Source organism: Perissodus microlepis, chromosome 22 (assembly GCF_051167445.1).
Source record: "Perissodus microlepis isolate ML-2025 ecotype Zambia chromosome 22, ASM5116744v1, whole genome shotgun sequence".
Classification (NCBI taxonomy): Eukaryota; Metazoa; Chordata; class Actinopteri; order Cichliformes; family Cichlidae; genus Perissodus; species Perissodus microlepis.
Window position 1 is genome coordinate 10780641 of NC_140481.1, and position 23038 is coordinate 10803678.

The following is a 23038-nucleotide window of genomic DNA, read 5'->3' on the forward strand; positions in this document are numbered from 1 at the left end:
GTGGTTAGGGACAAGTGGTTGAGGACGGGTCTCCAGTCCAGTCACACTGGCAACTACAGGCCTACAGGGAAAATGTACATTCCCCAAACAGCTGGCGAATGATTACTGAAGGTTGCTGGCTGTCTGTAAAATGTATTGCTAAAGCCTAGTCCCAGTCATGCATGCCAAGAGAGCGGTCAGTGACCTCCTGGCAACCACAGGTTGCTAGGGAAAATGTGTGTTCTCTCACTGGTTGGTGGGTTGTTGCAGGAGGGTGCTGGCAGTCGCCGGGTGAAACCGAATCTGAAGAGCTGCAATAGCAGGTCGCTGCTCTGCAGCAGCACTGTTTTTATGACTGCTCGGACCAGGTGACAGCCATCAACCTCCAATCCGCCAACTAGTCAGGGAATTACTAATTTCCCTAGCAACCAGAGGTTGCCAGAGGGGTTAACAATAGGTCTCTTGGCCTGTTTGACAACAGCTACAGTGTATTGTTGTCTCTTTATTAGAATACAGCTGTGTCTCATGTGGTAGAGCACGATGTCTACCAGTCAGGTCAGTCTAAAGGTTTATCCTCTAATTCGTGTGTCGAAGTGCCCTCGGGCAATATCACATCCATCATAAACGCGCTGTATCTGTTTGTGTGTGTTTTGGGTGAACATGACTTGCAATAGAAAGCGCTGTTGGTGCTCAGCTGAACAGAAATGCGCCATATTAGTACCAGACCATTTACGGTTTATAATTAAACATTTGGATGCAGTTTCATTTGACCTCACTGTTAAGTTTGAACTTACATCAGAGTATATTTTCATTTTCAAGGTGCATTTCCCTCACAGTAAGGTCTTAAATGCAATGAAGAGGCAATGAAAAGTCCTTAAACTCTTAGGTTTTACTTGCTTATTCCTTCTCTCTAGCTTTAAGCCATCCGCTGAACATACAGGAAAGCTAGGTATTCATAGCTTTTATGGTTTTTCTGTGTAATCTGGTCTTGCTTTCCAGCTGTGTGTCTCCTTATTGATCCGCTGATGTGGTGTGGTGTGTGTTATAATGCTGTGTTTTCTGTGGATGTGGCAGGGTTTTCCCTACGCTCCAGTCATGCTGACAAACATTAGAAGCCCAACTGTTGCGCTGTGGCACAACATACTGCTTTTTGGGGTTAGCTCTCCAAAACCTCTGTGGGCTTAATGGAAGAAAGTAAGAAATATATGTTGACATAGAGTATGTGTGTGTGGCTGTACGCTCTTGTGAGTGTTATGTCTGGGCTTGTTCGTATATGCACCCAAGTGTGCCGGCAAAAAGCTCTGGCTGGTCTGTTTTAATCATTTTGAAGGTATTACATAATGCAATAAAACATTACAATTACCCCGAGCTAAACATCCAGAATCAGGAGAATCTGCGGGCTTGGGATCTTATCCAGCCGTAGGGTTTCAGAGATGATGGGTTTAGGGGATGTGTGGAAAGAGACGGGGCGAGGGATGATTTCCAGGGAAATGGTAAAGCACTTAGGGAAAGAAACACAAGGGAAAAACAAAGCAAGGAGGAAATGCACCTGCCAGACAGAGCTGAAGCAGCGAGCCAGGATCTCTGAATGTCACAGCTCAACGGTTTGCTGACTTACAGGTGAAGAAGAGTAAAGCCAATATGGCACTGTTTTCTAGATTTAGTATATATTGTGGCTTTCTTGTTCAATAATGTGAACCTGCCTTGGAGTTAACAAAGGCTGAGAATTTCTGGCTGCTGTGCAACTTTTCTATGTTTTAAAACTTTATAATTGCCAATGACAATTTCTAAGTGTCTAAGATTAAGTAAAATCCAAATTCCCCTGCCTTTGCAAGCAACAACCCTGATCAGTGGTTGCAAATAGGTGCTTTAGTGATTGCTTTGATTGCTAGCAGGTTCCCGCAAGCTAAGCTTAGCCGGTTAGCTGCTACCTTGGGTATTAAGCAATTTATTTGTTTTAGCAGATGACCTAAGGTTAGCTAACATTAGCTAGAAGAATGACAGCTGAAAAAGTCCTTTGACCATTGTTGGTGAAAATAGCCAACATCAGCAGGTCACCTGATTCATGGAGGAAGTGTTTGGTTTCAACGCACTCACTTCTGAGTATAAGCTAGCACTAGCTGCCTGTTAACATTTATGAACTACAATATTATGTACCAAATACTGTATTGTGTAGATAAGCTCAGCTATTCACTCAAACTTAGTTACTAGTTAGTAACTAGTTAGTAAGTAACTAACCATATTGAGGTTATCTGTAGGTTATACTGGGCTTCTTTAATAGAGTGACTGGATTTGGCTGGACTGCTTCTAATATGATTTGAGTTCATGTTAGTTACTTCTATAAAGCCAACACAGAGAAATTCTGTAACACTGCTTCAGGTACACAAACTCTTTCCTTCTCAGAATTACACACAGGCACACACCATTAGCAGCCACTAGTACTCATACAGTAGGTCATGAGAACAAGAGGGGAAATAGTTTCAGGAAGATGTGATTGTGCTTATACACCACATTGTGTGTCCCTAATAGAGATGCCAAAGGGAAACACAATATGCACATACACATGAGGGAGGAGTAATAACAAGCAATAGCGTGATGAGTCAGAGCAAGATTTCAACCAGCTAATCCACTCAGCGAGCAGGACGTTTCCTCCAATATCCTCTCTGTTTACTCATCCTCACTGCTGTTAGACTTGTGCTGGATTCACCCTCTGTGTTTAACTTGCTCACACTCTTTGCATCTGTTTTCCTTTTTCCTTTGATGTCTGCTGTCCATGCTCTTTTTGTCCACATATATACATATATATACACACACACATATATATATATATATATATATATATATATATATATATATATATATATATATATATATATATATATATATATATATAAAAATGCACACATTTTATTTATACGTCTGTTTCCAAGAACATTTGTTGAGAAGTAATTTTTCAAAGCCAGCAAAAGACTTTTGCAGCCATTTGAACCTCCTTTAAAGAATCATGTGTTGGCTTTTTTGGAACAGTGTCACTTGGCACTATATGACCATCAGCACTCACTGTGAACTAACAACAAAACTGAATACGCAGCTCTGCAAAACCTAGTTTCTTTGCTCTTTGCTTTAATTATGACACGCATTGTCACTGCACATGCCCAGTGAATCCAGTCACTTGCAGCGATGTCGTCATTGAGCGTGAGAATGCGTAAGTCACAATGACAAAGGGTGGGGGAAGTGCAAGGGAAAACACTGGGCACTTGTTTCACGTGTGCACATTTGCATGTGGGCCCGGACACTAGAGTATTTCCCACAAACAGCTGTTGTGTCTGACTGCACACCAGAGAAAAACACATATTACACTTCATATGAAAGCATTATTACAGACCAACTCATCAGCAGGTAAACAGCAATGCTTTTTAAAAGAAAAAATGTAAAGAAGTTGATGAAACCGGATTGTTTGGTGTAGCAGAAGTGTATTTATGAAAAATATGTGGTTAATCAGGAGAAAACGTCACACTTACAAAGCACTATGACGAGGATGCTCACAAACTGTATATTAAAGATGGGCCTAGCTTATGAACCAGTGTGGAAGACCCTTAAACCTGTTTTTTTCTGTTAGGGTCAGAAATCAGCAAAATCCCACTTATGACTTTATCAGCTCCTTCGCTATTTCTAGACCTCGCTGGATACAATGTAACATTCATTTTGTAAATTATTGTCCCATTAGAGACAAAAAGGATAATCAGACAGGGTAATGCACCCCTTATTTGTCTCATCCAGTTTCAAAACATTACAATAAATTGCTCAGCTCAAGGTTTCAGGGCTTCACTCACCAACAAACATCACTGTGACTGCATCCATCTTTTATATACAGTCTGTTAGCTACTGCTCTGGTAACACAGGGCGCCTGTAGGAGACGCTGGCTATATTTCTGTTTGTGTTGTGAGGGACTATTTATGTGTGAGTGTTTGGACTAATTCAGAGGTGCCAGGGGCATGTGAAGGGCACAGGGCACAGTGTGGTCTTGCAGTGCAGTGTGTGGGGACTGAGTGCCTTTGTGAGCATGCATATTTTTAGTTGTTCGAATGTGTTTATGTGGTCATGAGTTCCTTCACTGAAGACATCTGCTTTTGAGCTTCTTTCACAGCTGATAGCCTTCATCACTGTTCAAGGTTGCAGTATGTAGCTCTTTTACGGCACATTTATTTAAGCACGTCGTTTACTACAAAGTTCTGTGTTTGCTGTTGTATGATCACGAATGGTTCCTCTGGGGACGAATTTATGGGAATTGTATTAAACTGCACATGCTGTTTATATGTGTTTTCCTTTCATTCCCTCTCAAACACAAACCCATAGCTCAGGCCTATGAGTTCTCTATCTGTACCATCAGCAGCTTCCAGTGCTTGTACTGCAGGCCAAGACCAACAGACAAAAAATAGACAGTCGCAAAATAACCGAGTTGTCCTCAGCAGTCTGACCTTTTCTGTCTGCCAACTTTTCCTTTTCACTTCACTTGACGTGTGACTGAAAGCACGCATTATTGTCCAAATATGAGGTTACAGCAGATGGAGTATTTAATCTTTTATGTCACTCTGCAGATGCATACATTCACGTAAATGGTGAGAAACGTGCGGTAAACAAAAGCAGGGTTACGGTTATGTAATTGCTAATCTTTCACTGGCTTTTACCTTAGATTGAGAGTTCAGTTACCTCAAATATCAATAACTGAATTAAATGAATTAAACAAATCTTCAATTTGTGTATAAACTTTTTTATTGTTATTATTAATATTATAGAATTTTACTTGATTTAAAGTGAAGTGAAAACAAAAACAACATCTTATCTAGTTGATTGTTGTTTAATTTGACTGAATGTAAAGTGTTACAGGGCAGCAGGCACACAGAGTGCACCTCCTGACCTGAACAAAGCTTGAACCTAGTCCCGGGGCTGTTACAGTATGCTTGATACCCTGCTCTCCTATATTTAGCGTGACACCGGCACAGAGAGGGAAAGACTTCCTGGGATTAAATCAAGCTCTCCAGCGTGCCATTACACTTCATCCTCCTCGCACTTCTTTATTTTAGATCACACTGATTAGACCTAGTTTAAAGCCAGCTGACTGATCGGCCCAGACAGCCGCATGGGGGCTTTTTTTTTTTTTTTTAAGGGGTGCAATGAAATCCACCAGAAACACGAGTCAGCGGTTATAACTGAGATTAAATGTAGGGCTACCAGCTGTGACCCTTCTCTTGGCTGGCCAGTAGACAGTTATACACTGCAGAAAAATATTACCCTTGGTTGACCTCAGTGCATAGTTATCTGTAAATATCCCATGCCTAATAATGACGTGTCACACTGATCCCCCCGCTCAAAGCACATACAGTAGAAGAAATGGTTTATGTGTACTCTTTGTTGGTAGAGAGGTTACATTTGTTTATTTGGTGTATCGGGGATTGTAATGGGGTTTCCCCTTAGCCTGCATGTATTTCCTTTGTAGACACTTTGTTCAGTATTTAAGCTACAGAATGACTTGAAAAGGATCAGAAAAGGGAAGCAGAAGGATCGCAGAGGTAGCATATGTATCATAGGGGTTTACCGTCAGCACTATGTCAATCTGTGGTGCCAATGGGATTTATGGTGGGCGGAGCTAGGGTCGCCCACCATAAATCCCCCCCGAGTGAGGGCTAAATATTTAGTTACTGGAAATTTCTAGTGACAAGTTTGACGCTGAGCTTAGAGCCAGCACCTTGTGGCTGTAAAAGGAGCTGCAGGTTTTTAGTCTACTCATCAATTTGCAGAATTGTTTAATGGTCATATATTTTTAGCCTCGGGAGCTACTGGGAGCTTTTCAGTATTTACAGTTTGGAAAAATTATTGATCTCACATAAACCATATGGAATGTCCATATAAGGAATATACAGGTTCTATGGCATCAGAAAGATACAAAAGTAGAAAAAAACCTGTCTGACACTAAGTGTTCAGAGCAGTCTGAAGCCTGAGCTTTTGGCTTGTAGGGATTATTTCCACATGTGCAGACCTCAGGATATCTCTGGTTGGCGCTTGATTTTTTTATATAAGAAATATTGCCAAGTTGATCTCTGTTGTATCACAATCTGAATTAAAAATTAATGTTCATGCCTTTTTTTTAAAAAAAAAAAATCTCATCTAAATTGTTGTAATTCCTCCATCATTTGTCTCAACAAAGCATCATTGGAAAATCTGCAAGTTGTTGCAGAAAGCTACTAACAAAGTCTTCTGCCTCCCCATCAACTTCAGAGTCATTTTTAGGATTCTGCTTTTTGACTTTTAGGGCTCTGCATGGGCAAGCACTGCCATACATCAGTGAACTTTTACATCCATACATCCTCAGCAGGTCCCTGAGGTCTTGTGATCATGGCCTGCTGGCTATGAATCATACAAGGCTAAGAACTACAGGAGACAGAGGTTTTACCACATTGGGCCCCAGACTGTGGTCTAAGCCTGAGATGGGTGGTTTCTTTTAAAAGTAGCTAAAAGCTTATCTTTTTAAACTTGCTTTTAGTTAACTTCTTTTTCTTTTTTAACATTTTTTGTTGTGAAGCACTTTGTGATATTTAATGATATTTAAATAAACTCTTACGTACTTACTATTTAAAACTTTGGCCATGTTAATGTGCATTTACTGCTCTATAACAGGATATATAACACTGAATAAATATAATAGATCCACCTGGGGACAGGATGATCTAAGCCACTGCTGACATATTGCCACTTTAGTCGTTGAGCAAACTAGCTAGCATAAAATTGTTAGCATGTCTAATCTGGGTTCTGTCTAGCAACCCATAAGAGCATCAGTTAGCTCCCACATGCTCTACTATGCTAACTTGTCAATGACTTTGCCTGTTTCCTGTTTATGTTAGGAGGAAGCTCATTTTAGAGCACTTTTTCTACAATGAAGTATCTGCTGTGGCTAAAAGAAGAAGTGCACAGAGTAAATCCAGTATCTTATTTGATTCTTGTGATTGTCTTTCTGTCTTATGATAGTAGCAGATTGTTGTTTTCCCTTGCTAATGCCAATTAAGCGCAAGTAGAACACAGTTACCTTGTGTAACAAGTGCCACAAAAAACCATGGAGTTTGAGTGTAACTGCAGAGGATTAGGTCTAGCGTAGCCTGAGCTGGCCTGTGTGTTTTTCTGTTTGGAGATGTGTAGATGGTGCAGGAAATGTTGAGGGATTAGTCAAAGCTAAAGGGTCACAGCGCTAATCTTATTATGGCAGGAATAGAAGGAGCGATCTGACCACTCCTGAACAACTTAACAGGCAGCCTGGGCACCAGGGGAATCCCTGCTTCCCCGCTGACAACACGGATACGTGCGACAGTCAAGGCTCTTCCATTACATTATCTGCTATTATATACTCACTTCAAAATACAATGTGTTGTGTTACTGGATGGGAAAAACAAGGACTTTGTGGTGTTTAAGAAATTTTAAAATGTAAACTGAGCTCCAACAGTAGCAGTAACAGTTAGCACACTGGGAGAGGTTCTTATTAAGTTATAGACTCTGCACATGGTGGAGGATTTTTATACGTTGTGCAACATAATTAACAGGGATGAATGTTCATTTTCAGTTCAATATTTTACATTGGTATCTTCCTTTAAGGCCACCCTCCCTGTTTGGATTAGCTAACCCTTAGCAAACAGGTTTCGAAGCTGGTAGACCTTCTGTACACCTGAGATGATCATATTAAGGATGACAGCACTCTGCCTCATCATAAAGATCCAATAGAGAAAAAAAAAGCCTGATGTTTTGCCGTATTTAACACAAGCATCCATCAGTGCAAGATTTACAACGGTGAAAGGGCAAAGGCTGATTTTTAAGTTGAGACAGAGTCGTAAACAGGGGGCGACTAGTTCAGGAGCAGAAATAATTCCTTCTTTCCACTTCAAGAAAATTAAGATTTTAAGATGGAGAACTGGCGCTAAATGGTCTGACATACTGCAGTGCATGTGAGGTCATGGTGAAATAGCGTGGACGAGAACTGCAAGTCCTCCAAAACAAAACAGTAAAACTCCAAGCGGACCTATAAATGAAATGTGCCTTTCTGTCTTTGCTTCATCTGCCTCTCTTCACTCAGCAAACACAGGCAAAGGCTTACACGTGGGCACACACACACGGTCACTCACAAGCACACGCACAAGCCACAATGGCACATCCCAGTGAGTCTTTTAGCTTTTCTTGAGACAATAATAAAACCCAGTGCCAGGAAAAAAAGAGAATGACCAGTAAAAGAGACGTGGAAATCATCATTTTTCTTACCTTCCTAAGTTTCCCTGGGTCTGTGTCTTTTTGGACAAATGGCATTTAGTTAATTCTTCCATTAAAACGATGCAGGCACTGAAGCCGTATTGTCTGGTTAAGGTAGTTAAAAGTAAGAGAGATTCACGTTTGAATTATTTTCAGCTTGTCAGCGGTGTTAAGACAGCTGGAGGCCTTTTTCAGAAATGGGTCTATTTATATTTAGCATGTCAAACTCTATTTACTCTGGAGAGAAGGAGTAATTATGGTGACAAGACTTAGTTAAAATCAGGTGACTGCATGAGTGATGTAATAGGTATGTAGGCTGAGGCTGTTGTTTCACCTGTGCACAGCTGAGACTCTGCTTCTCCAATCATGTGTTTCCTTTCTTACACTTGTTACTTTGATTGTATAAATGCATTCATATTTGTAAGCAAATGCCCAGACGGTGTATTCTCACTGGTCAAAAAATGTGGAACACTTCGCCACCTCATGTTTATATGGTGGCCCTCAGAGGCCAAACGGACTGCAATTTAAGAAAAATGCTTATGCTGCCCTCACGACACGTGACCATGTGAAGCTAGACAGCTAGCGAACAAAATAGAAGAGATCTTCCACACAAGGCTTGCTTTTCTTGCTTTTAATGAAGATCCTTTGAAGCCTTATCCTCTCTCAAGGCTTCTCCTTGCTATTTCTTATTTGTAACTGAAATATACAGAAAGTGAAAATAAATTGCTAGCTAATACACATCTTAATGACAAACTTAAAGATTAGCCTAGCTTAACACGTGCGTTACATTAGCATCACAGTTCACTCCAGGTAACCACATATAAAAGTTATCTCTGAACATATTAATACTCACAAAGACAAACGTTTCCCAAGGTACAAGCGTGTAGGGCACTCTTAGCGTGTACATGAACTCGTTCACTCTTTAATACTGCCGAAGCACTTTTCACGGCATTAACGGAGAAAAAACGTCAAAGATAGGTTAATGATGGAGCACTCCCTCGCTCCCATTCCCGCACATACAATACAAAGATCGCTTGTGAAAACGATGTCTCACTCTGAGCAAATCTCGAACCCATACATTTTAACTGTTTTTAGCATGAATTACTTATAATATTTCTTAACTTTGAACTTATTTATCACCTTGCTATCACCTTGAAAAAACACATTTCCAAAAGCACAAGGGAAGTGTTTCTGGGGAGACAATAACCCGACGGACCAGTTGCAGGAACCAAAACATGCTAGGTAAGTGTGTTTTAATCTCATGATTCATATAATACTGGTGACGGATTTTTAGGCTAATAGTTAGGCTAACACATTTACCTGTCATCTTTTCTTTCCTCACAAAACCGATAGATCCTCCACTTCTTTTAAGTGTCTCCCAGCGCAATTCTTAGCGTATTTTGGTTCCTGCAACTGGTCCGTCGAGTTATTGTCTCCCAAGAAACACTTCACTAGTGCTTTTGGAAATCATTTTTTCTCCTATTTCTGTTTTCTTTTTTCCTATTTCAGTTGCGTTTTGTGTGCTTTTGCAGCGTTTTTCTTATTGCTTCTTAAGTTGCAGTCTGTTTGGCCTCTCAGGGCCACCATATGTTTACCATCTTACATCTGGAAAAAAAAAGAAATTGTGAAAGGCTTGAAAGAAACAAAGTACAGAGATGAACAGTAAAAATACAGCAAAGACCTTTAGTTTTTCCATCTACTGTTCACCTCATCAGAAATGGTCTCATTAGAAGGGTGGCTGTCAAGAAGCCATTCTTAAGGAGGCGAAACGTATTAGCTAAATTATGCATTCTTACTAAAATTTGATCTGGCAGCAGATCAGATTTTAATGAAATGATTTGTCCCGGATGACTGTTCGAGCCTTCTAGAGTTTAATTCTCATTAGTTTGTCCAGTGCAGCCAACCAGTTTTTTCTGTACTTCACACATTAATGTAAACTATGAATTGGATTTGAGTCATGAGCTGGAAGAGCTACTACGTCGCTGACATTCTGGTTTCCTGTACTTTACCTTTATGCATTAGCTAACTTTAGGATCAGGATAGTCATTTAACATAAAGTCAGCTCATATTGTAAAACCTGTATTCCCTGTTTCTAAATGACTGAATGAAAGTTTGATATTTTAATATAGTAATGTGTCAGACCCACACTCAGACACCGTCCATGTATCTATGCTCTTGCTTGATTTGGAACAGCCAACGTTCATTTTTGCAAAACACCAGAATAGTTCAAGACAAGTCCAGTCCTATCAGTGCTGCTGACATGCTCCTGATGCATGGCAGACATTTGGTAAAGGTTACACCAACAGGCCCATTAGTGGCCTGATGACAAAAATTACATGTGACTGTCTGAATGAACCGTGACACTCAAGAGTCAGACATTTTTACATCAAGTGGCCACTTGATTTCCAGGGAAACCTAGAGAAGGGAGAACCAGGAAATCAGCCTAAACTGGCTAAACTTACAGCAGACCCATGCATGTGATTTCTTATGTATAAAAACATTCACTTTTATATGTGTACTCACTTCTCTCGCATGCTTTTATTGTTGTATGTTGACTGCCTCTTGGCACTAATCGCTGGATGATTTGACTTGAGTATTTCTGCTGCAGACTATCACAGATATATAGTATTTCATGAATGCTGATCTCACAGAAAAGAGACACAGGCCTGTAATTCTTCGCCTGTGTGAGGAATGATAATGATTCTGACCCTGGCCTTGGGTTAGCCTTGCCTAGCTTAGCAACGGTTACCACTGAGCTCCAGACAGCAGGGCAGACTGGAAGGCTCCGGAGCCAGGCTGGCCCACGTGCGGTCCCACATCAGGGGGCGTGCACCCTGTCTGTCCCTGCTCTTACATCTATACCTTTTTACCCAGCCTCCCCCCAAAGAAGGGAATTGGAGGATTTGTCATCAACACACAAACACACACGCACAGGTTTCCAAACCCCCTGCTGACACACAGTGGAATGCACAACCGTTTATGCACACAAAGGGACAGTATGGACACCCAGATCAACAGATGTTGGGCTTAATACGGAGCACTTAGGAAAATTATTCTTGCAGTCTGTAGTCATAAGAGGTGGAAAATCAAGAGTAACATTTAGCAAAGCATCTTTATGGCATGGTCTTGCCAAATATTTAACTTTATTGTTTTCATCAGTAGTATTTGTTGTTTCTCAACCCTTTAGCATACAGACAGTATAAAGCACACATGAAAACTCAATCCCAGCACATAATGTCCTGAGAAGAACCCCCTCCCCCAAAATCCCTAATGAATCACAAGGAATATTAGACTGTAATATGTCTGTACTGTTATTCCACTACAAAGGGTACTCTGCTTACCTGTGCAAACAAACATTTTTCTGTGATGAACTGCAGCCATAGAAGTGTAAATGATGAATCCAAGTCTGAAAAGTGAGGTTAACATAAAAGTTCTTAAAACATCTTTTTTAATGCCTATCAGGGCACAAACGTACTCATCTCAAGGCTTCATAACCAGATTTCACTAATCAACGGATGAAGTCACTGTGGGTACATCTATCTTTGTCCAGTCTACAACAGAGGACTACAACAGATTTCCACTGACATCCGGCCTCCGTGGTGCTTATTTCATCATCATGCATGACCTTCAAAGAGAGGCTGTCAATGACAGTGTGATTGTTCACAGAAAGTAAATGTTAGTTTAATCTCTTCTTCATTCATTGTTACAGGTCTGTAATCCAGTGATGATACAGTCAATGCAAAAGTAATAAAAAAGACGGTACTGCAACTTCAGATACATTTGGAACTTTGTAAAAAAAAAAATGGTAACATTATCTAAAACATTCTAATTTCTGGAGTTTAGTATAAGTCAGGACTAAGTGTGCCATGTTTTGAATTTAACTGCCCATCTTTGGCCCTTTATTTGGTAAAAACAAATGTTTTTGTTGTTTTGCTATGTCAAATTATATGAAAAAGAAAGTTCTTTGAAGTTTACAGGCATCATTTATGGACAGCTTTTTTGATGTCCCACCCAATGTTCCCTCTAATTTTTCATGTGTCTGAGCGAACACACATACTCCCTGAGCGGTCCCTTGGACCACTGTGAGCAACAGCAGACGTGTGCACTGTGGTCACGCCAGCATCGAATCCATCCAAGTTACATGGTTTATTAAAATAATCAAATTACAGCATTTACATTTATGTTAGACTACTTTTAATTAACTGCTTTATCCCACTTACTATGAAAATTTAAAAACTCTTGTTCATGACCTGTGTAGTATGTTAACACTATTGAAAGTAAAAAGAACTTGAACTCCAATTTTGAAAACAAAACTTTCTTTTTCTTTTCTTTTTTAAAATAAAGCTTTGACTTGTATTATGAGTCTGTGGTCTGGGAGAGAGTCCTGTAACTCTCTGTCTGCAAAATACAGTATATAATGGCCACTGTTGGGCAATTAATTATATAGTTACTACTTCAAAAAAGTAACTGAGTTTTGCAAACAACAAAGTTTTTTGCAGCTGTTTACCTAAAAATGCAGCCAAGGCGTTTTTTTTAAATAAACATTTCAAACTATTTACAGAAAAATCAGCTGTTCTGCATCAAATTTGATGCCACAGCCTGATACCCGCAGGCCTGACAACAGGAGATGTATCACTCCTGTAACACCTGTAACATTCAGCAGTCGCCTCATTGTTCTGACACACACAACAAAACTATTGACTACACTACACACTAACTACACAAGATTTGCGCTAAACGTCGCAAATCTCTCACATCTCAAAACACCGCCGTCACTCCTAAAACTTCCCCCCTTCCTAAACAACTAAATGCCATGTTGCCATATCATTTTTTGATTGGTCGACATGGTACATTTTTCGACCAATAGGAAAGGCTGGGGGTTTTTTTGGTTTTGTTTTTGCTCACAGGCGGAGAGCGCTTTTGAGTGTTTTCCTTATAAATTTAAAGGAAAACGCGTCTGTTTTGTAATAAAGCTGTTCTGTGTACGACAATCATTTCTGGAGCTTGTCTTGTTCAACCAGTCTGTTGTAGATTTGCTGCTCTTCTTGGGTTCATTGTCTTGTTGCATGACCCAATGTCAGCCAACCGTTAAGTGCTAGACGGATGGTTAGAATTCACAATAACTGCAAGGTGTCCAGGTCCTATGGCTGCAAAAAACAAGCTCAAATCACCACCCCTGCACCACAGTACTTGATAGCTGGTATGTTTGCGATGATATGCTGTGTTTCGGTTTACTCCAAACGTGGTGCTGTGCATTATAACCAAACATTTTCACATCTGTTCAAAGGACATTACTCCAGAAGTCTTGTGATTTGTTCGGATACACCTTTACAAATGTGCACACATGTTCTTTTAAAGAGAAGAGACTTCCTCTTGGCAATTTTTAAAAACAAGCCATACTTTTTCAGTCTTCTTCTAATTGTACTGTCAAGAATTTTTACATTTAAAAATGTTAACATGTTAAGTGAAGCCTGTAGAGTCTGAGATGTAGGTGTAGAACTGCATTTTCCTGGCACATTAACTCCTGGGGAGAGCTGCAACTGTCTTGAATGTTTTTCCACTTTTTAATATTTTTTCTTATTAGACTTCAAACAGTTTGGAAATTACTTTGTAACCCTTCTCAGATTAATTGGCAGCAGCAACTGTTTCTGTAATATCATTGCTGATGTTGTCCTTACTTGGCGTTGTGTTGATGCACATCTGAATGCTCCAAACCAGCAAACTGCCAAAATACTGCTTTTACAGAGGTACTCACACTTGCTGATAATCAGTTAATCAAGTTCATTTGATTAGCAGCACCTGGCTGCTATTTACCCTCTTAATTCCTATGGAAACAGTAAGAGTGCACTTAGTTTTTCCACACACCGTCTCTGCATTTTGGCTTAATTTTTGTTAAATAATGACACAGATGTAACATGTCATGTTTTGTCATTCATCTTAGGTTTTAATTACCCAAATTTGTGTTATTTTTTGGTACACAAGACTGAAAGAGGGCACTTTTCAACAAACATTTCACATCTGATTAAACATCTGATGATGTGGCAGAAACTGTGAGTGTAACATGTGGAAGGTTATGGTATAGTTAATTAAGTTTAGTTATTTCACTTTTAAGAAATAACTAGATGAAAGTTAGTAATCTTAACTAACCATTATTGATGTAAAACTTGTTCTTAATCAACTATCATATAATAACTAATATGTTATATAATCATATGACCTTAAACAATGGTTATTATAGACTGTTGCCAGTCATTTTAAGGCCTGTTGTAGAAGTACAGCGATAACGTCTTTGTGTTCATGGATAGAAATAACAATAATATCAGCATCATGATATACGAGCCTTTAGTTCTGAGTGGTTTCCGTGTCGTGACCTGAATACCTCAGCGATGAAGCCAAGCCAGCAGCTCATTAACATTCCAATACAGCCCTAATCACCACTGCAACTGTATGTGCGTGTGTGTGTGTGTGTGTGAGAGAGAGAGTCAGAGAGAGGGGAAAAGAGAGCTCATGCACGTGTTGCTCCGCGAGCGAAGACACGGTGAAAGTGTTTGATGAAGTGCCTGCCTCAGGTGATTACAGCCGCGTGGGGTGATTGGTTCCATCGAATCGCACCTCTCCTCTCACATCTCGGATGCTGTTGCGCAGCTTTTTTGCACAGCTGAGGCTCGTTTCGCTAATAAGTTTTATTGATCGACTCATCGGAATAAGAAGTATGAGGACTGGCGAGAGATGAAAGATGCGCAAGCAAACATAAAAGGCAGCAAAAACGAGTGCGAGAGCTTTAAGGTGGAGACGTTTTATTCGTTATGGTTATGCATACGTTCCCATGTTTGTTCACTTAACCTCAGATAACCATCTATGTGTCTTTTTCTGTCTGTCCCTCTGCAGAAAGACTATATAACTCCAATGGACGTGACTTGAGAAGAGCACTCTTCTCTCTAAAGCAAATTTTTCAGGTAACACACTCTCTCACTCACACACACACACACACACACACACACACACACACACACACACACACACACATTTTTCAATGCAATTACCGTGAGTACATCGTTGCATAATACAGTCAGTTATTGTGGCCACTGTGTGCTTCTGTGATGACAGGATCTCCATCGACGTGGCGTTTCTCTCTCTGTCTTTGTGTGTGCATGTGCGCATGTGTGTGTGTTTGCATTGAAATTTGTGTGGGAATCTTTTATTTTAAGTGGAGAAGAGTTAGCCACTTTAAAAAAAGAAGAGCTCTGCAGCACAAACAGAACAGAAGCACTCTGTATGTAAAAAGACAGTGATTCAGCAAACGGAGCAGCACTGTGCAAACTTCCAGATTGTTCAAAAAAGTGCAGCATTCAAGCTATTAAAAGTGGCCCTTTTTTGCAACTAAACACTAAATAAAAAACCCTCCGTGCAAGCTCCATGCTTATTTCCTACCACCTTCTCCTCAGAGGATGCCTGAACCTGGAGCTTTAACGGTGCACATGAAGGCGTTTTTGTTTCTTTAAGAAATGACACATAAAAAGCAGAAAACTGTAAAAAACCATGTCTGCTGACAAGTGTGAGTGTGTATACCAGCTGTTCTGATCCCAGAGGAGGGTTTGAAAATCTGTCTTGTGTCAACTTAAATCTTAAACCTCCACATCACTGACATCAAGTGGCAACACAAGAAAATGCATTAACTGCATCCACGAAATTACGAGCTCGGTTCTGGTTATCCCGTGCTTCCTCTATTTGTGCTCATTTTCCTTCAGGATGACAAAGACCTGGTCCATGAGTTTGTGATGGCTGAAGGTCTGACGTGTCTCATCAAGGTGGGAGCAGAAGCTGACCAAAACTACCAGAACTACATATTAAGAGGTATGGTCTCTTGCATGCTGCATAATGATATATGCTAAGAATAATAACAATAATATACTACATGCTTAGATCAGGGGGGTCATTCTATCTTTCTCTGGGGCGACACTGTGAAATGGGACTCACATCAAGGGCCAGACTTTTATTTTAACATGTTTTTAAGTCCTGTATAACAATTAACAAACAAGATCAAATGATATCTGATGATTCTATTGCCTGAAATTGTCTGCACATAAAAATAAAATTTGCCCGTAGTTCTCAGTGAAAGGACTGGCCTCTGAGAAATTTACCGTGCTGTAGTCGTGTGCCTCTGTGGCTCAGTGACTTTTTAAAGCAAACACTGTCTTTATGGCTCTACATCTTTGCCGGCGTGTGGACAGAAGCATCCAAGTGAAGACAGTAATTACGGAGACACAGGCTCTTTCCTTACCCTGTCGAGATGTGGGCTTTTCAGAGTTCCACTTCTCTTGAAATAGCCTGCATTCAGCATCAGCTTTTCCTTTGTGTTTCTCAGCTAGTCTAGGCACATGTGGTCATGACGGCATGTCACGACTGATTTGGACATGTTACTTAGAAGATATGCATGAAAAATAAAATTGTAAAAATGAGAAACAAATGCAGAAAAACTGCATTTCGAGTGCTTTAAACAGAGTTTTTAACCCTATTATTATTTCTGCTGAATATTATTATAAGATGGCAATACAAAAAGAGCAATGTAATGGAATTAAATTAAGTCATGTTTGTCACTCAGAGGTTTTCTATCGAGCTGTTAGTCATGGTTGGTGCCATCGTTGTCATGACTGATTGATTTTCTCAGCATAATCAGAGTCACTGCTGCCACTGTAACTGATATTATCACTGTTATTTAATTCCTTTTGGTTCTTTTTTATTTATTTCATCTTATTTTATTTTATTTTACAACAAGTTCTCAGTCATCTTTCCGTATACTTTTCTGACTTTTCCTTTCTTCCTCAGCTCTCGGGCAGATCATGCTCTACGTGGACGGGATGAATGGCGTCATTGGCCATCCTGAGACAATCCAGTGGCTCTACACTCTCGTTGGCTCAAAGGTATCAAGTCAAGCATGCATCCTAAAAAACTCAGAGAACACACACACACACCACCCTGACGTTGGTTAACCAGCCATTGTTTGCAGAACATTATTTTTAGCGTTTATCCAAAGAAACACACAAACACATACCCTAATGATTGTGTTGTGTGTTTCCAGCTGTGGGTGGCGGCTTCTGTTGGTTTTGTGGTGTCCTCGTGCGCTAGGCACCAAGACACTCATGCTGGGACTGTTTTCCCTACACTACCACCCCCCGGGTTTCACTGTTGTCGCCAGCGTGAGAACATATAGCAATAAAATTTCCAGAGGAGGCGCCTTCCGTGTCGAACGCTGGGGTAAAAGCATTCAAAGCCCCTTCTTCGACTTGAAGCGATCTTCTAGTTCACAGCAGATGAACCACAGGGCTGTAGGCGTAGCCACCCTGCACTCTCCCTTTCATCCAGGGCAGTTCTAGTGGAATTTGGCCTGCGATTATTTCCCCAAAACAATGCACTAGACCCCTGTTGCTCCTGCTGCAGACTACGGGCCCGCAGGATGATGGTCCCACCATGAGTAAAGGGAGTTGCTCGCCAACAAGACATTGCCCCATGTCTTGCCCTAGACATTGGCATACTATCAGACTATCTTAGGTGGGATAAATTGCGCCGCAGTACTAAAGTGAGTATGTTGATCAGCATTTACTTCCTTGGTAGTGCTGTATTTTTATCATAGATGGGTATGTGAGAGTCCATGGTCTGGATCATATAAGCAGTATAAGCAGAACAACTACGGTTCTGCAGCATCTGCAGCCGTCTTTGTTAACGAGTTCATGAAATTCCTTCCTAACCCAAACCAAAACCATAATTCCTAGTTGCCTGATGATGTCCGTTACAATAAAATTAACCAAAATGTTGCGTTGCCTAAATTTTAAACCAAATCCTGTAAAATGTAATTTATATTATGAAGTTTCCCCAGACCAGCATCCCTAAAACAGAGGTTCACAGTATAACTGTATAAATAGATTATGTCCCCGCAGCATGATTATTACAAGCACAACACACATAAATAATGAAATAGCATCTGCTCGTATGTTTTGGTTGCCACTAATGCTAAACATGTGAATTCTAAATGTTTAGAGTGGATGAAGAGAGCAATAGGAACACAGTTGTCCATACTTTATGCAAGTTTCTTTATATTTCCACCCTAGTTTCGTTTGGTGGTGAAAACAGCTTTGAAGCTGTTGCTGGTGTTTGTGGAGTACTCAGAATCCAACACGCCACTGCTGATCCAAGCCATCACCTCTGTGGACATGAAGAGAGGTACTAAAAGCTTAACATGCCACCATGTGCTGAGGGCTTAAAGTAGAAAGATACTGTAGTTTGTCTGCATGATAATATTTTTGAAGTAATGGAATTTAATCGACTGACTTCTAGGCAGCAAGCCATGGTCCAATGCTATGGAGATCTTGCATGAGAAGGATGGAGTGGATACGGAGCTTCTCGTCTATGCAATGACCCTCATCAATAAGGTTTGCAAAACTATAGTTTATGGCTTTGCTGAGTACTTTCTTGTGTGGATATAGAACATTTTCAGTTTTATGGAAAACGCATCTTGGTTTTCTCCAGTAAGTGATCAGTTGATTGACTGACTTTGTGTTTTATCATTTTGCATGTAGATATAAACTGTCTTGCGAAGTTTTAGTCCTGCAGCTTCAAAAGCCAAAATGAAAAACTTAAATATATGATTATGTGCATCAAAGCAGTGTTTTAGTCATTAGTGTTTAAATGAGCAAAGCGTTTTAAACCTTGGTTACATCTTGACGACGTCTCCTTTCTTTTTGCAGACTCTTGCAGCACTGCCCGATCAGGATTCATTTTATGACATGGTGGATGGTCTGGAGGAGCAGGGCATGGAGACCGTTTCCCAAAGACATCTGGGGAGGAAAGGAACCGATCTTGACTTGGTCGAGCAGCTTAATATATATGAGGTCTGAGACACTCAAACAAAACATTAAAAGCGGTTGAAAATGGGTTATAATAAATGCTGTACTAACAGCCCAAATAAAGGTCAGAGTGCCATGTAAAATAAAAAGGTATAAAAACGTGTCATCTGGATGGGAGCATATGTTGCTCATAAAACTTTCTTTGGAGATTATGTAGGAGCAGGACCACGCCTCCAAACACGCTCCTTCCGGTTGAAATCTATATAGGTTCCCCCAGTTCTGCAAGCTGTTCATTCTCGTTTACGTGCCCCACCCTCCCTCCTTTTTCTCAATTCTTTAACTTTTTCATTTCTACTTAGTGCATGGGGATCTGCAAGGCCTGGGAGCCATCGCCAGTCCCCTTCAAGGGCTTCCCCAAACTGCAGCTCACTTCATGTCAATTCTTTTTCCAAGCTTTTTTACCTACTAAAACGCTGTCAAACCTAAAATGAGGACGTGGGCCCAGCTAGTGAAATACATCCTCCAGCATTAACGGTGCCTTCACAGTTATTGTTTGAAAATCAGAGCGTTGAACAGTGGACCTAAATGCAGATGTGGAGGCAGAATGAATAAACAAATACAAAAACATTTTTGGTTTTATGCTAAAGTCCTAAAGAGTAAGTAGCAAAGAACACACTCGTAGAGATGGCTGTAGTATACATGGAAGGTTAACAGATGCTATGACAAGGAGTAAAGGGAATGTCAGGGCTATTTATACACGAGGGTAATCAGGGAAGTGGAAACACAACAGTAACAACACTCAGCTGCACTCAATCTAGACATGGAAGCAGGGGAGAGAAGTAAAACTAAAAACGAGGCACGGGTGATAACTAAAAACAAATAAATGAAACAGAAAGTGAAGAACAAGAACTATAAGAAGCCATAATTTAGTCTCACAGCATGTTAGCTTTGGAAATGTGTGTTGATAACAAGTTCCACTCATTAGACCAAAGGATCCAGCATTTTTCATTTCACCAAAAAATCTACAAATTTTTGATTTAGATTTTGGTCAGACCACAGATGTCCACTTTGCTTCATTTAAACCCTAACATTTTTTTTAAGTACCACTCACTTTGCAACCTGTCATGTCTTTCCCCAGACGACCCTACGGCATGAAGATGGTGATGATGACAGCCAGCCTCCACCAATGGTACGCCGTGACCGCAGGCGAGCCAGCGTTGGGGGCGGGGACAAAAGACATGGCCTGGAGAGGAGGCGGAGCCGCAGGGCTTCTCTTGGACGATCCGGTCACGCCTCGCCCTGCAGCCCCGCGTCCCCACAGAGATCTGGCTTCCAACCTTTCAATGGAATCAGATCTGAGGACGTGAGCGAGAGGTGAGGGTGGTGGAAAATAAAACAGTTACATATCACTTATTAAAATCTAGGTGCAGGGTTACTCAAAAGGTGTGGTGACAAAGCAAACAAAAAAGCGATAGTTGTTTAATATGTTCTCATTCTTCAAAGAAGTTCTGACTGTTTTACTGCTTTCTGCTCCAGAGCACTGTCAGGTTACCTTCAGTCCATGTAAGTCCAAACGTCACTGAGCCTCTGCTCCTCACAGACCCGCTGTAACAGCTACCCATGTGTCCTCCCTACTCACAGCGTGGGTTTTCCTGCTGCCCCTAAACACCACTGCAGACTTCTGCTGCACTGGAGTAAAAATAATTGTTTTCAGCAGCTGCGCACGCCTTCGGGGTTTGCTTGGAATTCTAATACAGGCGAACACGGTATTAAACCAGCACAGGCTTTTCTCAACGCTGTGTGTAAGAGCACAACAAAATGGGATCAGGATGGGACTTTAACTGTTTACTAAAGGCAAATCTTTCATCTATTGGTCCTCTTCTCCTCTTTAGATTTGAATATAATAATAGATGAAGGATTAAATGTAATCTGCTTTTGTCACATTAGTAGACAAATAATGGGGTTTAAGAGCTAAATCGTGCACACCTGAGCATACCTGTAAATCCTGAAAAATGGGTTCAAACGCGGTCAGCTGTACTGTAAAAGATACATTTTTATCCCATGATTTATTTTTGAATGAATCTAATCAGTGGGTGAAAGCTGTTTACGTCCGGGACAGCATCCTGCTTCGTATTATGCACGCACACAAGAAAAACAAACCCAAGTTTTATTGACCATCCCATTCGTCACACACACATGGCTGTGGTCTTGTGGAACAACACCTGGCAGCGCGGACGGACTTGACTGCAACAGGGCTCATCTGGTTTCACTATAAAACAGCGCAGCAGTTTGGTGACAGCGATCCCCCAGCCGGTTTCTCCTCTCAGCATTCCTTTCCCTCTTTCCTTGTTATCATGTTCTGTGTTCATGCGCATGTAAAACCACCTAACTGGAGGCATGAAGTGTGTAATCAGAAACATTCATCTGCCATCTCTCCCCTTTTCATTTCTTATGTGTTTTCTCTTGTCTTTTGTCTTGCCTTGTCTTTGTTTGTTTTCCTTGAGTGTCTTAACTGTGACTTTTTAGTGTAGCCTTAAACATCTTCTCCACACATGACTCCTCAGCCATTCCATCCCTTTGCTCCAACACTCTTTTTTTCTGTGGAGATTTCTATTTGCATGCTTTTCTTATGTATCACTTCATCTCTCCCCTATCCTTACCTCAAATCGTCCACCTGTCTGTGTATTCATTCGTCCACCCCCCCATCCACCTCAATAGTGTGGAGGAATGTGAGGAGGATAGCATTGAGGAGGAGAAGGAGGAAGAGGAAGAGGAGACTCCTGTGACTGAGTCTGATTCGGATGAGCAGGAGGGGGCTAATGAAACCACCTCCAGGTATTTTAGGACGTAGTGGTAACATAGCAATGAAATAATGCTTTCATAAAGGTCTCGAATGTCTCTTTAGTCCCTGCCTGTCCAGCTGGTTTGCTCTGGTGGGCCATGTCTGTTGTAGATTTGCCTGCCGGTCTGCTCAGTTCTGCTTTTACCCATTTATTCCTCTCGATCCATTCCTCTGTTCCTAGCCCCGCTAGACATCTTCCATCCACTGTTCAAAGAACAACCCTTCAGTCCATCACCATCACGTCCAGAAAGGAATCTGTAAAGGAGACAGAGCAGAGGAATTGGAGTGAAGCGACCCCAGCAACAACTACCACCACCAGCATTTCCTCCCCCTCTACCCCAACCCTTTCTCCCACTGTGTCCTGCGCTCCCAGTCCTCCAGGACAGCCCTCGCTCCTGGCCACACTGCTGGCCAGAAAAAAGTCTATCGTCACTGTGCCAGCTACCAAGGAGGTGAGCCCGCTGTTGCGTGGCAGCTCGCGCCCCTCCCCCGACCGCCTGCCCTACCTGCCCCACTCGCCCTTCCACCTCTTCTCGTACGATCTCGACGAGGAGCCGTCGCCCCCAGCTCTGGGAAAGCCAAGCGAGGAGTCACCCAAACCAACGACTCCCAGGTCAGATGGGCAGCAAAGCACAGTCACCACTGAATTCAAGAAGCTTTCCTTCTCTTCAGATGTCCTGCTTTTTACTTTGCCAGTTTCCACTTCTGCTTCTGGCTTTTTTTTGTGTGTGTGTGTGTGTGTGTAGGCACCAGTTTGGAGCCACTTTGCATCTCTTTTGTTATTCATCACTTCCCTTCTTTTCAGTTCTTTCACCTCACAGCTTCTCACCTTGAGTTTCTCGACTCTTATTGTCACTTTTCGTTCCTTCACGTCTTTTCTTAGTTCCTCCACGACCTCGATGCACTGCAATTTTTTGCACTTGGCCTCTCAGTAGCATTTCCTTTCCCCTCTTTTCTAAAACAGCACAACCACTGTCTGCTTTTCTTTAACCCTTTCTCACTAGTCTCTCTTTGCTTTTTGCTGAAACTTTGCATTTCCTTACCTTTATATTCTCCACTGTCTGTCCAACTTGACCGTCAGGCAAAGATT

General features: G+C 41.2%; 1 protein-coding gene across 4 annotated transcripts in view; it reads left to right on the plus strand.

Moving 5' to 3' along the window:
- fhod3a (formin homology 2 domain containing 3a) overlaps positions 1–23038 on the plus strand; it is a 63163-nt gene that overhangs the window by 20098 nt on the left and 20027 nt on the right. For 2 of the 4 annotated variants that reach the window (XM_084919618.1, XM_084919619.1), the window contains exons 4-12: positions 15154–15221; positions 16014–16119; positions 17092–17186; positions 18372–18483; positions 18598–18692; positions 19008–19151; positions 20245–20480; positions 21825–21941; positions 22130–22561. In XM_084919618.1, coding sequence (XP_084775744.1) covers positions 15154–15221; positions 16014–16119; positions 17092–17186; positions 18372–18483; positions 18598–18692; positions 19008–19151; positions 20245–20480; positions 21825–21941; positions 22130–22561 — 1405 coding nt within the window. The remainder of the gene's footprint in view (positions 1–15153; positions 15222–16013; positions 16120–17091; positions 17187–18371; positions 18484–18597; positions 18693–19007; positions 19152–20244; positions 20481–21824; positions 21942–22129; positions 22562–23038) is intronic. The other 2 variants (XM_084919620.1, XM_084919621.1) reach the window with 2 other exon arrangements.